General features: G+C 33.0%; 1 protein-coding gene across 1 annotated transcript; it reads left to right on the top strand.

The window, feature by feature from the left end:
* The first annotated feature begins 12,403 nt into the window (after positions 1-12,403).
* LOC114334000 (uncharacterized) lies at positions 12,404-16,329 on the top strand. Its single transcript, XM_028284002.2, has 2 exons — positions 12,404-12,899; positions 15,877-16,329. Exons 1-2 carry the CDS (start codon positions 12,465-12,467, stop codon positions 16,180-16,182), a joined length of 741 nt encoding a protein of 246 aa, XP_028139803.2. The 5' UTR covers positions 12,404-12,464; the 3' UTR covers positions 16,183-16,329.
* Positions 16,330-16,657: the final 328 nt, after the last annotated feature.

Below are 16,657 nucleotides of genomic sequence, written 5' to 3'. Positions count from 1 at the left end.
TCATGTGAATAGTAAGAAAAAAGATATCTCAAGTTTCAGCAATTACACATTTAAAGGGGAACAAATAACAGAGGAAAAGACTGTAGATGCATTTGCAGACTTCTTTTCATCTGTGTATTCATCAATTAAAGCCTCATATAATCTCAATTTTCCTGAAAATACTGTACATAGTGACAACTTTGTAATAAAATTCATAACCGATGCTGAGTACAACAACGGAGTAAAAAAGATAAAACCTAAGAAAGCAGCTGGGACTGATGGGATTCCGCCGTATATTCTTAAAGCATGTGGTGAATGGTTAGAAAAACCATTGCTTCATATATTTAATTTAATAGTTTCCTCTAATAGCTATCCTGTAATATGGAAAACTGGTATTGTAACTCCTATATTCAAAGCAGGTAATAAAATGAATGTAGAAAATTATAGACCGATATCGATAATGTGTGCACCAGCTAAACTATTCGAACAAATTATTTATTCTAGTCTATATCATTATGTCGAAAAGTTTTTAGTATCGCAGCAACATGGTTTTGTAGCCAGTAAATCTATTAGTTCAAACTTATTTATTTACATGAATCGAGCATATGAAACTTTAGAATCAAAGTCCCAATTAGATACTGTATATACAGACTTTCGTAAAGCATTTGATACGGTTGACCATGACGTGTTATTATCAAAATTAAATAAGTTTGGTTTATCAAAGAATTTTATCGAATTAATAAAAAATTATTTGCAAAACAGATCTTTTATAGTTAAACACAATGGAAATACCTCAGGTAAATTTGAAGCTAATTCGGGAGTGCCACAAGGTTCTAATCTGGGGCCTCTTTTATTTGTACTTTTTATTAATGACTTACCATCAGTTTTGAAACATTCAGAATGTCTTCTATTTGCTGACGATTTAAAACTCTACAAACGCATACAAACTGTTAGAGACTCTGTATTATTACAAAAAGATCTAAATAATTTACTTGAATGGAGCTATTGCAACAAGTTATACTTTAATGTGAAAAAATGCTGTATATTTACCGTAAAACGTTTAAAAGATCCTATTATATTTGAATATAAAATTAATGAAGAAACTTTACTGCGTTGTACAGAGGTAAAAGATTTAGGCATCACCTATAATAATTTATTATCTTTCGCTGGCCACATACAGTAGGAAAAATGAAAGAATACCCATGAACGAACATATAAAACACGCTGTATTTTATATAGCGCTGTATATATACGCGCTGTACAGTGCAAGTACATGTAATAATTATTGTTACATGTGCTTGCACTGGACAATTTTCTTTGTGACACGGTGACAGGAAAATACAGCGTGTTTTATATGTTCGTTCATGGGTATTCTTTCATTTTTCCGACTGTAAATAATATCACGAAGTCTGCAAACCGATTACTAGGGTTTATAATTAGACAAACCTTTAATTTTAGAAATATAGCAACTCTTAAAATTTTATACTATACTTTAGTAAGGGCAAAATTAGAATTTGGAGCTCATATTTGGTTTGGTGAGTATCAAACTGCATTAGATACATTGGAAAAAATTCAAAATAAATTTTTAAGATATATTTATTTTAAAAAATATCACATACGACCAGATTATACTGAAGTTAGAACCACTCGCCTTAGAAATGAGTTTAAAATATTATCATTAGAAGACAGACGGAAACTTACAGCTTTAATAGGCCGTTCCAAGATGCTGTCAAAATTAAATCAATATGGCTACTGGAAGGCAAACATTGAATATTATTCTATCAGGTTCTTATGGTTTTAGATCATTTTAGTTGTTGTACAAAGATTAATTTAACATTTTCTCTGGAAGTATTAATTTAGAAAGATAATATGCCTCATTGGTGTTGTGTTTTGAAGTGTGAAATGCAAAGTAATCGTGATAAAGTTAGCTTTTACCACTTACCATCAGTGCTACATTCTAAGCACAAAACTGAACCAATTTAACTAAATAAGTTATAGTTATCATCTGAGAGACAACAACAATGGTAAAATGCAATAAAATATAAAGATTTTACTAGCAAAATAGAAATTCCCCTGTAATCATCTTATATCTGGTAAGTTACAACATTTGAACATTAACGATTTTTGAAGATGTTAACAGTCTAATCTTGTAGGAAAACCAGCCGACTTAACTGATAATAACAATCCAGATTGGGTTCCTTCAATAAATATGGGGTATATAAACACAATGAAATGAGTTCCCCAAAATCTAAAATGGGAATTAAGGTACCAAAGGAGAATTAAAAGAAAAGGGTACCTACAAGAAAAAATTGCTTTTTTATTCCTCTTGAAATGATTTATAAGACACTGGACTGTCTTATATTCTACAAATACTAGGTAGGTCTATGATTTTACACATTTTTCATTAATGATACATTACTGTTACTTTAGTAGATTTAGAAACAGTGGATAGTTAGTGGTAGATAGTAGTTATTTGGTATAAAAGCTAGTTTAGTAGAAGACAAGATTTTGCCAAATAGTCAAACATATATTACAATGGAAAAATTAACAAATACATTTTATGTCATTAACATTAACACAGGATTTTAAATATCAGCTTAAGAAATTAGCTTTATCTTGTGAAAGTATAGAAAATGATGATGCCAAAACTAAAAATTATACTGGTTTAGCAAATTACAATGTTTTTAAAATAGCTTTAAAGTATATTACACCATTTATCAAATACCATCAAAATACTGTTTTGTCACCAAGTGATCAAGTATTGCTTACTTTAGCTAAACTAAGCTTAAACTTAGATTATAAAGATTTGGGATATAGGTTTAGTATTTCACCCTACCCGGTATCAACTTATTTCAAAAATACTTTGTATATAATGTGTCTTAGGTTAAAAAAATTTGTGTTCTGGCCTGATAGAGATATTTTAAAGAAAACTATGCAAAATTCACTTAAAGAATCTTTTCATGGAAATACTACAGGTATAATTGACTTTGGACGAATGTTTGTATGAAACGAATTATTTATTGTTCTGAAGCTAGTTATTTGAGGCATTTTTGTAATTAACTATTCTAATTGGGAAATAAGCCACAATTTAACTTAAAAAATAATTTTATTAATCTTTCGACTTCCAAATCAGACGTCATTGTCAAAATACAAAATATTATTATTTATGCATATTATTACCTGTAAATATTTCTTCTGATTGTTAATTGTAAAGGATTGAAAAATTACCATTTATTTTATTTTTTTTAGAATCAGCTGAGAGAAGTGGTCTACAAAAACCCAGGAAGGAAACGGAATATGTGGCTACGAAAGGCAAAAGAAAGGTTTACAAAGCAAATGTGACACATTTTTTTGAAATATTTAGGAATATCAGTAAATTGCATTAAAAAAATGTATTAAAAGATTTTATTCAATAAAAATGTTTATATTTATCAAGGATGTATTAATTGGTATGGCCACATATCGTCAGTGATGTAATAATACATCCTATCTGTTTTTTCATGAGTTTCGTAAGAGAGACTAAAAACTTGTCTTAGGGTCACCTCCTGTTTTCATATGATATTTTTTGACTTGTTTTGTAGTAAATTAAACTATCTATGAACTACAAAACAAGTCAAAACTTACATATGAACACAGGAGGTGACCTTAAAACATGTTTTTCCATCTCTCCTACAAAACTCATGAAAAAACAGATAGGAGGTATTGTCACATCAGCAAGGATGTACAGTGATGAGTGCCCTAATAACCGGCAAAATAGCACAAAAGACGGGCAACATATTTAGTTGTGAGATAAAAAGAAATGAAACTAGTCGAGCTGGGAAATTTAGCGAAATTAACCTTTAAATTTTATTTTATATTGATTGTTTCCCACCTTTACACATATCAGAGGAGTATGTCAACTAAAACTGTCACTGTGACAGTGGTAGTTTCCAAACTCGTCTGATACGTCTGAAGGTGGTACACAATCAATACAATCTAAATGTATAAGTTAATATCGCTAAATTTCCCAGCTCGACTAGTTTCATTTCTTTTTATCTCACTACTTAATACGTTTTCCATCTTTTGTGCTATTTTGCAGGTTATTAGAGCGCTCATCACTGTATTTCTGGTATATCCAGGGAATGTCTACAAAATATATTTTGAATGTCCAAAGAACATTCGTGGACATTCATGGAATGTTCCAATAAGACATTCAAGTAATGTTTAAAATGCTGACACAGGATTTTCCTGGGATGTTCAGGAAACGTGTTTTCGGGGATATTCCAGGAATTTTTCAATGTCTGTGTACCTTCATATGGAATATTTTGGTGTTATTAGCACCGCACTCCACTTGCGATTTGTAATCAGGAAGATTGAACACATTGTTTCAAATACAAGTCAATCCATTTGTAACTAAATAATCATGGATTGACTTCTATTTGAAAGAATGTGTTCAATCTTCACGACTACAAATCGCAAGTGGAGTCCGGCGCTTAGAGCTACTTCCTCTTCGGTATTATGTATTATACTACAGAAATTAGGAACTTTCCTTCTAAATATATGTATGCATCTTGGCCATCAAACATTTTTTTAAGGGGTTACATAGGTCTTAGGGGTAAAAAAAGTGACTTTTTAAAAAAATTATATCTCGAAAACTAAAATTTATTTTTATTTATAATTGGAACATGTAAAAGTATAGTACTTAAGGTAGTCTCAAAAAAAGTTTCAGCCAAAAATATTCATTTTTGTAGAGTTTAAGTTTTTTTACGGTGGACAGCAAAACTAAGTCCAGTCTCATTTGAAATCAAAAAGTTTCTTGTAGTTTATACCTCTGGCTAGTAAATGAACGAAGGAATTAAAAAAAATGAAATTTGAAGATTTTACATAAGTTTAAACACATTTTTGACCCCAATTTTTCTCATTTTTAAAGTAGTTTTTTTTTGATAAAACAAAAATGACCTCATCTAATAAAAAAATCTTTGTTCATTCACTAACCAGAGGTATAAACTACAAGAAATTTCAGATGAGACTGGACTTGTTATGCTGCTCACCACAAAAAAGGGCTGTTGTCGAAAAATTGCAGTCAACTCTACAAAAATGAATATATTTGGCTGAAATTTTTTTGAGTGTACTATACTTTTACATGTTCCAATTATAAATAAAAATAATTTTTAGTTTCCAAGATATAATTTTTTTAAAAAGTCACTTTTTTTACCCGCAAGACCTATGTAACCCCTTAATAACTGCCTTTCCATGCTGTAGCAAACTTAACAAATTGTTGATTTCAAATTGTAACAGTTAAGTTTTGCAAAGTATGCTGCCCTCTTGTATCTTCTGTGTTATCTTCATCATACAATTACTTCATCTAAAAACTTTCTGCGATATATTCATTTTGTTGCTAAAATTATTTCCTGATCCATGGGTTGAATAAGCGATGTATTTTTTGGCAAAAACATACAACTAAAGTTGCCATGTTTTGATCATAGAATATTTTCAGAGGGATGAGCAGGAGCGTTGTCTAAAATCAAAAAACATTTCACCTCTTCCGGCAGATTCTCAGTTTCTTCTCTTGAAATTTTTTCACTGCAGGTACAGTCGGAGAAATGAAAGAGTACCCATGAACGATCACATATTATTAACATAATTAATCTATCTCTATCGTTTGTTATTTATAGAAAAAGAACAGCAAATACAAAATATGTGATTGTACCTGTTTGACGTGACCGTTCATGGGTATTCTTTCATTTTTCCGACTGTACAAATTCTTTAAAAGGTCAATTTTTTAAGATATCTGGGGTGAACCACTATGATGAAATTATTTATTTTTATAGCTCCACAATTATATACAAATCCTACCTCAAAATATTTGTAAGAATTTAAACTCTTGAATGCCTTCATTTGTTGACCTGTGTAAAAACTATTACTAAGCTCCAAATACAAAAAGAACTATGTCCATGTAAGTAACTATATTTGTCCATGTTGTCACCCTTGAAAAACTTTTTCTACTGTAGGTTAACTCATACCCCTTGAGGGAAAATGGATCTATATACCAAAAGCTTTTGAAAATATTTACTTATGTTTATTTATTCACTGCTTACAACTAAATACAGTCGTTAAAGTACTTCTACAGCTAGAAGCTACAGAAGTCAACAGCAAAATGTTCGGAAAATACAACTATAAAAAACTATTATACAACGATTAAACTATTATATAAAAACAATTATATAAACCACTATTTTATAACAACAATAACTATTTTATAAAAAAACTATTAAACGTAAAAAACTTAAGAAACTCAATGCGGTACAAATATAAATAATTTCAATGTTTGCCTTCCAGCTTTCAATTAGTGTCATAAACGTCAAAGTCTTGAAATGGCCTATATTTTTACATAAAATAATTAACAATAAAATTAATTCACCTGAAATTCTAGCTTTGATCAGGTTCAATGTACCATCAAGATTAACTCGCAATATGGTAATGTTTAATATTCCACTATTATCTACTACCACCAGGGCTCCTCTGGTGACCATGTTTCGACTAGCTAATAACATCAATACTCTAACTGATTTAGATTGGGCAGTCTCACAAAATGTATTTCGGGGAATAGTGTTACGACAAATTATTCATTTATCGGCATAGGATTAGTAAGTGTAGTCTTATGGATAGTATATAAGAATGGTTTGTATTATCTAGATTTACTACTTATTTTGTTTTTTTTGTTATTTTTATTTTTTGTGTTATTGTATATTTATTTTAGAAAAATTATTGTATTTTATCCTTGTAATTAGACCTTACAGGTCTGTTAGGATAATAAATAAATAAATAAATAAATAAATAAATAAATAAATAAGGGTCAATGAAGAGAAAACCAAATACATAATAGATATGTGCATTAACAGACAAACGAGACGAGATAGAATAGGGCAAAATGTTACAATAGACTCATATAACTTTGAAAGAGTAAAAAGTTTTATATATCTCGGAGTGACAATCATCGCAGATAACGATATCACGGAAGAGATAAAAGAGAGAATCCAGGCAGCAAATAGATATGTGTATAGTCTCCATAACCACTATCAAATCTAAAACCCCAACATTAACATAAAAAATCAGGGTATATAAGACAGTGATTAGACCGGTCCTCATGTATAGGTGTGAGACATGGACGCTGACTAAGGCAATGGAAAGAAAACTCCGGTGTTTTGAGAGAAAAATCCTCAGAAGAATCTTTGGACCTTATCACGATCCGAATACTAACCAATACCGAATGAGAACAAAGGCCGAGGTCAAACAGATGTATTATACAATTAGGCCCTTAAGACGTCCACAAAAGCGATGGAGAGATAACATATGGTCAGATTTAAAACAATGGGGCCACTGTCATGGACACCCGTTCGAGATGGAAGCGAACTGTGCAGTAAGCCAAGACTAGGGTGACCAAACGTCCCGTAAAAACGGGATTCTCCCGTTTTTTAACGGTTTGTCCCGGAGTCCCGAAAAAGTCTTTCGGGACGCGTAAATGTTCCGTATTTGCGTTGGGTCGATTTTATGTATCTAACTATATTTTCTCTCTTTACTTTTTCTTCAATTTAGGCATTTGTTTTCATTACTATTTCTCCCTCTCTTGTTACATTGTGGTTCAGTATTGTTCTCATTATTTTCCTTTCAAATTTCAGAAGACTGTCTTCCTCTTTCTTGTTAATCGTCGCTTTTTTCTGTCCCATATGTAACAACAGGTCTTATTATGGTTTTATATATATAGTTTTATGTAGAGTCCTGCTTCTCAGCAGATTTCTATTAATTCCCTATGTTTTTCTGCCTTTCAGAAATTCAGAATTCTTTCCTCTGTTCTCTCTGTTCCGGTTTTCCCTACTTTTACCCCAAATAGCTAAAGTTGGATACCGTTTCAAATTTATAGTTCTGTGTTATTAGATATTTATGAGTTGTGTCATCCTTCCTTATCGTCATGTACCTATTTTGTTTTGTGCTGGTTTATCTCTAGTCCTATTCTCTTCACTTATCTAATTTTCCAACTGCTTTTATAAGCGTCATCTTCATATTCGCTACGATGACTACTAGTATACTACTAGATACTAGTAGATATATGTAGTAGTATACATATGCTACTAGTTGACATTGATCTGTAATAATGTTTTTGTTTGCAAAGTTTGTCCTCCTTAAAATTACTTTCAATATCAGATTAAATAGTGTCAGGGAGATACGAGTCACTTTATTTCACGCTTTTGTTTACATTGATCTCCTTAGAAGTTGTTTTATTGAAACTGATCCTTGCTCTGGTGTTCTTTAGGCTCACTGTTAGCATTATGTCTTAATTTTTTGGGATTTCAACATTCTCTAGCTACTCCATCATTTTCGTTCGATTGATTGTATCAAAAACGCTTTTGAAATCCATGAATATGAGGTGAATTTCTCTGTTTCATACTCTATATTTTTGAATTGTTTGCTCCACTGTATGTACGAAATAATCGTCGACCTCCCCGGCCGAACCCCTTGGTATTCTCCTAATATTCGTTCAGCGCGTGATGTAAGTCCCATGTTTAATATGTTTGCTAGAATGTTATATGTGGTGTTTAATAAAGTTATTGCTCTGTAATTCTCGCACTCCTCCCGATCTCCCTTTTTATATATAGGTACTACAATACCTGTGTTCCAATCGTCTGGTAGTCTGTTTTGTCAATATTTGTTGTATTAGCAGGTTTATTTCTTTATGCAATTCTCTTCATCCCTATTTTACTAATTACACTACTATTTCATCTTCTCTTGCTGCTTTTTCGTTTCCTAGGTTTTTAATTTTTTTTTGTACTTTTTCTTCTGTGAAAATGTCTACATTGTCGTTATCTTGTACGGCCTTACTTCTTCATCGAAGTGTGTTTCCTTCATAGTGATTAGCATTTTTTCGTAATATTCTTCCCATATTCTGCTGATCTGTTTCTCTTCAGATACGGTTTCTCCTTTTTGGTTTTTTAGTCTTCTTGTTTTAATGCTGGGCGTATTTTTTGTTGCTCTGACTTTTTTGTAAAATTGTTTTAGTTTATGGGTTTCTCTGTCTTTTTCATTATCCTTCAGCGAAACCAGTTATTTTTCTTCTTTTTATTTGTTGAAATGACTTTGTTTCTCACTATTTTGTATTCTTCGTAAATTACATATTCAAAGGTAAATTGAAAATGTTTCAATCTCCCCTACCTGTTTGGGTATTGCCCCAATCCCCCAAACGTACCAGTGACGCACTCAGAGGAGAGATTTGGGGTTAAACCTCCTTTACTAGGGCATATGAAAAATATATAAATATGTAGTAGCAAAATGTAAGCCAACCCCCCATTGAAAAATTCTAGGTGCGCTACTATTCATGGATGTGTCCCGTTTTTTCAAGTTTATGATTTGGTAACCCTAGCCAAGACCCACCCCGGGTTGCAGTGCTACGACAAGAAGAAGAATATGTTAAAAGCTGATGTTAATTTAAAGATCTTTTTTAACTGCACTGCACTTGGGAACAGTATATAGAGGTTCCACAGTAAAATTACTCCTCTGTCAAGAAGAAGTAATACTACCAAGAAGTAATACCGGCAGTACGCAATTGGTAATTCACCAGTGGTGGATGCGGGTTTTCCCTGTTAAAATCCGTACGTTTCTATGCGACTAGCAATGCGAGAGTGAGGCAAAAGCGACTGGGAACATTGCGCGGTCGCCATGCGCGACTACAGATTTTACTTCCAATTTTTCGGTGAGTGGTTCTACTGTCCCTCTTTATACTGTGAGTTGGGTAAGCCCACAAAGAAAGACTTCCTATGCATGTAATTATCACCTATAGCAGTAATTCCAAGGTGGAGAACATGGCTCAAAGCTTTTTTTACTTTGAGCACTGCAATGAAATAGAATTAGTAATGTCAGACTATTTAAATAATATTTCCGAAGCCACCCAAGAAACGAAAGAAATTTAAAAATCCGAAATTGAAACAGCAACTCTTATCATATACATTGAAACAACACTACGGGCCAATTTCTCATATTGAGTTCAACTCCAGTTTAACCTGAACTTCTAGTAAACGTCAGTTTAAAGTCAAAATCTTCTTTCTCAATTCACGTTCAACCGATGGGCCGATGGCAGTTTAAACTTGAACGATGCTTGAACGGTGGAATTCGGCCGTTCAAAGATTTCAGAACTCAGTTCAGATGATTTCATGGACTACGCATGCGTTGCATTAACACGAAACGCTGTCATAATATAAATATATATCCTATTTTATTATATTAAGCCTAACGATAAACGATAACATTATTTTTGTTTTTATAATATTTATTTATAATTATTAAAATGACTATTTGACTATAAATACTTAAATTTAACTTTATTCAAAAACAGCATAAAAAAGATAGTTCAAAATGGCGACAGTTTTTTACCTTTTGCCATCTATTGGCATTTCTCGAAAGCTGTAGAACGAGCACTGACATGAACGTGCAATGAGAAATGCATTCCAAACAAAACCGAAGATCACCGGTGAACCTGGTTCAACTGAACCACAGATTACCGCAGGTATGAGAAATCGACCCTAACAATTATAAACTAATAGTTACCACCTTATTAAGAGTCTAAACCAAAGGTTTTATTAGAATGTTTCACAGATATGGAAAAAGCTTTCGACAGAATTAAAAGAGAATATATTTGGAAAATACTAGAGAAGAGAAAAATTGGACAAGATCTAATAGGATGCATCCAGAGTTTATACGAGAAAACGAAAAGCTATGTAAGGACAAGAAATGAAAAATCAAAAGTATTCGACAGTAACATTGGATTAAAACAGGGTTGTGTCCTGAGCCTGAGCCCACTACTCTTTAACCTAGTACTAGATGACGTAATAAAAGAATGCAAACACAAATGGAGAAAATATAATGTAGGATATTGGAAGTTGAGAATGATACAAATAACAGAACTATGCTACGCAGACGACCTGGTGATCATTGGGGAGTCAGAAAAACAATTACAAGAAATTGTACCTATGAAGAGCTAAAAATCAGAAACATGAAAATAAACAAAGAAAAACCAAAAACAATGATAATTGGAAGACAAAAAAGAAAACATGAAATACTTAGAAGTAGATGGCAAGCAACTTGAACAGGTAGACGGATATATGTAAGTATTTGGGGGTAATCATAAGCCGGGATGGAAAATTAGAAGATGAGATAAATGAAAGAATTGCAAAGACTGGTAAGCTGTACAATATTATTAAGAGTAACTTTTTAAAAAAGAAAGAAATATGTACCTAAGAATATAAAAGCGGAAATAGTAAAAAATGATTGTGAAACCCACTCTAACCTATGCCTGTGAATCTTGGGCATTAACAAAAAGGCAAAAGAATAGACTAATAAGCACAGAAATGAGATTTTTGAGAACAATAGAGGGGAAAACAAGGAAAGATAAAATTAGAAATCAAACTTTTAGAGAAAATCTGAAAATACACCCAGTTACAACAACAATCGAACAAGGACAACTTAGATGGCTCGGACATGTACTGAGAAGAGAAGAAGAGGTGGAAGATATGGGAAGCAAGAAAAGAGGAAGACCAAGAAAGACGTGGACAGAAGAAGTGAGGAAAGCGGCTGACAAAAGAGGAATAAAATGGGAGGAAACAAAAGCATTGGCCATGGATAGAAGGAAATGGAAGGAAATGTGGAAGAAAACGACAGAGAACCTAACTCCGTAATAACTCACACCGAAAGGTAGACGAGTTCTGGATTAAGTAAGTAAGGTTTATTAGAAAAGTAAGAGGTAAAGGAACTGGGCCGGTCATGTGGCTCGTCTGACAGATGGGAGATGGACAAAGAGGTGGCTCGAGTGTAGACCAAGAGCGGTTAAAAGAAGTAGAGGACAACCCACGCGATGGACGGACGATATAAAAAGAAAGACCACAAATTGGATTCAAAGCGCCCATGGCAGAAGACAGTGGACAGAAATAGGGGAGACCTATATCCAGCAGTGAATGCAAAGGGCTAATTGATGATGAATATGATGACCTCCGCTCAAACCAAATGATTTAATTATTTTAAATTATATACAAACATTATAAAAACATTAATTTATTTTTATAGAAATTTAGCCAATCGACCGCCCCTCGTAACGATGCTGGATCCGCCGCTGCCCTACACACTCAATATTTTTGCAAATATATTGCACAATATTTAATATTGTACAATATATTGACCATCTGTAGATCAGGGCCCGGATTACGAACACTCGATACGAATCGTATCCGCCATAAGGCGCTACGGTAAAACATGGCGGATACGATGCGTATCGAGTGTACGTAATCCGGGCCCAGATTGAACGATTGCGCAATATATTGCGTCAATCAACAGAACTTTGACTTTTATTGTGCAGTGTACAAATATTGAAGCGTCTGTCGTCTGTGGCCTATATTGCGCAATATATTGGTTCAGTTGGGTTTTGTCGCTCTCGTTGTGAACATCGTGTCGCGGTTAACAAAAATATGTCTTCAAAAGCAAAGGAGGAAGAAAGAAAATTTATTCTAGAGTGCATCGATATGTATCGGTCGTTACCGGCTCTGTGGAATGTGAAGAGTAAATACTATAGTAATAAAATTATAAAAAATCAGCAGTACGATCAATTACTCCGAAAATATAAAGAATATTATCCAAATGCTGATAAGTCGCAATTAGTTAAAAAAATCAATTCGCTCCGCACTAACTTCAGAAAAGAGTTAAAACGTATGACGGATGCTGAAAAAAGCGGTGCTGGGACAGGCACACTACCAACATTATGGTATTATACAGAAATGCAATTTCTTGTGGGCCAGGACGAACCTAATACTTTACAAAGGGAAGAACGTGATGACAAGGAAGAAGCTGAAAACTATATCAATAATGTGGACAGGGGTAGCTCAAAGACTACTTCAACAATTTGTGTAAGTATATCATCATCAATCAGCCAATCTCGTCCACTGCTGGATATAGGCCTCCCTCAGTTCTTTCCAGTGTTCTCTACACTGGGCCGCTTGTAGCCAGTTTCCCGCTATTATTTTTATGTCGTCGGTCCATATAGTCGATGCTCGTCCTTGTCTTCTTTTATAGTTGCTGGGCCTCCAAATAGTTCTATTCCGAGTAATGAGAGTTGGAGTCATAGATCTGAAAGACCTAAAAGCAAATTTGATGAGTTTTTCGAAATAATTCATGCATCCCAAGTTGTTTTGTGTAAATCGTGCCAATATAGAAATGTTTAAACCCCATCCGGTATCTGCTGTTTAGACATTTATTAATTTGGTTGATCGTTACTATGGCTATGTTAATTAAAGCTTAAAAAAATGTACCTACTCTGTTACGTAACTGCAAGACTTGTAAGACTCTTGATTAAGACCAAGACCGAGAGCGCAATACCAAGACCAAAACCAGGTGTATTGGCGCAAGACCAAGACCAGGTTATTGGCGTAAGACTAATACCAAGACTGTCTAAGTCTCGTCTTGTTCTTGCATTTGGGCAACACTAATTGTAGTATAGACCAGGGCGCATCTGTAAAAATATTAGTACATTTGGACGTTGAGAGATGACTCAAATTTTTCTGCAGAAATTGCTTGAAAATAACTCAAATAATAATATTTGAGTTATCCTCCCTCTCAAAAAGGTCCGGAACATTGTTTAAATAATTAAAATGTCAAAAAATAAATGAAAAATTCGATTTTTTTCTTCGTTTTTTGATTATAACTTGAAAAGTATTCATTTTCGAGAAAACTTTTACTTACATAAAAGTTGCGTATGTAATTAAATTTGCTACAATATACAATTGGTTAAAAATTTAAAAAATAGTCGCTATTGTTGCAAAATAGCAATAATTGCGAAAAAAACCATACAAAAACAAGTATTCGCATTTTACGTTTTTCAACTATTTATGCTACACTTAGGACCTTCATATTTCACCCAGAAAAACGGGTCTAGGACGTTTCATCGCCGCCGTTTCGATGCCGCCAGTTCAATGCCGATGCCGGCCGATTCATCGCCAGTCAATTAATCGTTATCTGATATATTTCCGAATTTTCGACAGTTACAATTATTACTTATTTTTAGTATTAATTAGGAATTCTAGGAAATGCAAGATATGACGGCGATAAAATGGACTGGCGATGAACCGGCGGCATCGAAACGGCCGGCGATGAACCGGCGGCATCGAAACGTCCCATTCCGCAGAAAAACTATATGATACAGTAAAACAATACTGCAAATTTCATTAAGATCGGTTCAATAAATTTTGCAAAATAAATTTTGCAATCCAGCTTTCGCAACAAAAATTCATTTTTTCAAAATGTTACAGGACTGAAAATAAAGCAGATAGCAAGTTAAAAATTTTTTTGCATATAGAAGTGTACTGTAACTTTCATTTGCAATTTCCAAATTTAAAATCGATTAACTACCACATCGTCAGGATTTTTTTAAATAAACATTAATTATTGGTGCTACGCGCAGGACAGCGGATAGTTTGCTCTGATTGGGTATTCCAATGACCTTTGATAATGATTGATACATTTTAATTTTTATTACATTTCAATATAAATAAATAAATTTGTTTATTGCAAAATAAAAACACATACTCTATCTTTTGAAATACCACTTTTTTTAGCAAAAACTTTCTTTGTTCATATATTTTAACTTAGAGAATAAAAGTTTATTATTTTTAAACATATGCAATTGTTTAAACAATATTTCACAAACAATAATAAAATTAGTTTGATTTTTGTGGAATTAAAATATTAAAATACAACAAAATATAGAGTAAGAAAATAATATATTAGATAAAGATTGGAAGAAATTTTGGTGGAAATCAACTTGTGTGAATCGAACACCGCTGTCCTGCGCGTAGCACCAAAAATTAATGTTTATTTAAAAAAATTCCTGACGCCGTGGTAGTTAATCGATTCTAATTTTGTAAATTGCAAATGAAAGGTACAGTACACTTGTATAAGCAAAAAAAATTTAACTTGCTATCTGCTTTATTTTCAGTCCTGCAACATTTTAAAAAAATGAATTTTTGTTGCGAAAGCTGGATTGCAAAATCTATTTAACCGATCTTAATGTAATTTACAGTGTTGTTTTACTATATCATAAAGTTTTTCTGGGTAAAATATGATGGTCCTAAGTGTAGGGTAAATGGCTGAAAAATGTAAAATGCGAATACTTGTTTTTGTATGGTTTTTTTTCGCAATTATTGCTATTTTGCAACAAGGGTGACTATTTTTTAAATTTTTAACCGATTCTGTATTGTAGGAGATTTAATTACACAACTTTTATGTCAGTACAACTTTTCTCAGAAATGAACAGTCTTAAAGTTATAATTAAAAATCCAATAAAAAATCGAATTTTTCCTTCATATTTTGACATTTTGATTATTTAAACAATGTTCCGGGCCATTTTGAGTGGGAGGATAACTCAAATAGTGTTATTTGAGTTATTTTCAAGCAATTTTTGCAAAAAAATTTGAGTCACCTCTCAACGTCTATCTCAAAACAGATGCGCCCTGGACTAGTAGTACAAGCCTGTATGTGGAGGTTTTTTTATTGCCACATCAACAGCTCCTATGCAATTAGGAAAATTCCAGAGACCAGGTGTATTGGCGCAAGACCAAGACCAAGACCAGGTGCATTGGCGTAAGACTAAGACCAAGACTGTCTAAGTCTCGTCTTGTTCTTGCATTTGGGCAACACTAATTGTAGTAGTACAAGCCTGTATGTGGAGGTTTTTTTATTTCCACATCAACAGCTCAATTCATTGCCAATAGCTTTCCATTCAGCTTCTGTTGTTGGAAACTATGATTAAAAGTTAAATTATTACTACCGCTATACAATATTACTATTACTAGATACTAACAAAAAATTAAAAACATTTTTTCTTTACAGCGCGAAAAGAAGGAACCACCCAAAAAGAAGAGAAGAAAACTCGATGAGTTCAAAGAATTAATTTCATTGGCACGTAAACACCTTGAAAAACCTCAGAATGATTATGAGAAAATTGCTTCTGCCTGGGCAGTAGAATTAGCAAAAATGGCGCCACGACAACAAATTTTTGCAAAAAAGGCCATTAACGACGTCTTGTTTGAAGGTCAAATGGGAACGCTGGACAGGGATTCTGTACAAATTAATATTTTCAGTGGTGCATCGACTCTCCATGTTCAACCAAGTCCCGTGTTTTATGATAGTACATAACATATCAATTGAACAACAACCAAATAACATGAACAATTTGGAGTCTTCTACAGTTTGTCACTACTTACTACTTATCCTTTTCCACATATCAATAAAATAATACGTAGATTATACAGTAAACTAACATATATGTAAAATAAATTTTGTTTTGTGTATAAAAAATAAAATAAATAAGAAATAATCTTAAAAAAACTAAGTTTTCAATCTAATAGCACATAAAACAACATCCAAAAATGTTATTCTACGCCCTACCAGACTGAAAACAATGGGAACCTTCTCTGGTAACACCTCCGAGGCTTCTACAATTTGCAAGCCATAACGGATGCTGAGACTAAGGAAGATGAGGGAATTTTACAATTTATAATTCACGTCCCATCTGTTCAGCGCGGTAAAATTCCAACGAGAATGGTTCCCTTCTTACTCCAATCGGAGTAAATTTAAATCAAAAATGAATAACCATTTTCAATTTCGTTGC

The sequence above is a fragment of the Diabrotica virgifera genome, chromosome 4, assembly GCF_917563875.1.
Source record: "Diabrotica virgifera virgifera chromosome 4, PGI_DIABVI_V3a".
Taxonomy (NCBI): Eukaryota; Metazoa; Arthropoda; class Insecta; order Coleoptera; family Chrysomelidae; genus Diabrotica; species Diabrotica virgifera.
This window is presented reverse-complemented; position numbering and strand designations above follow the sequence as displayed.

Bases quoted from the DNA above. Each gene is read 5' to 3' on its own strand.
- LOC114334000 (XM_028284002.2), top strand. From the start codon at position 12,465: ATGTCTTCAAAAGCAAAGGAGGAAGAAAGAAAATTTATTCTAGAGTGC. The intron at 12,900-15,876 runs GTAAGTATATCA...TTTTCTTTACAG, and splicing joins AGACTACTTCAACAATTTGT to CGCGAAAAGAAGGAACCACC.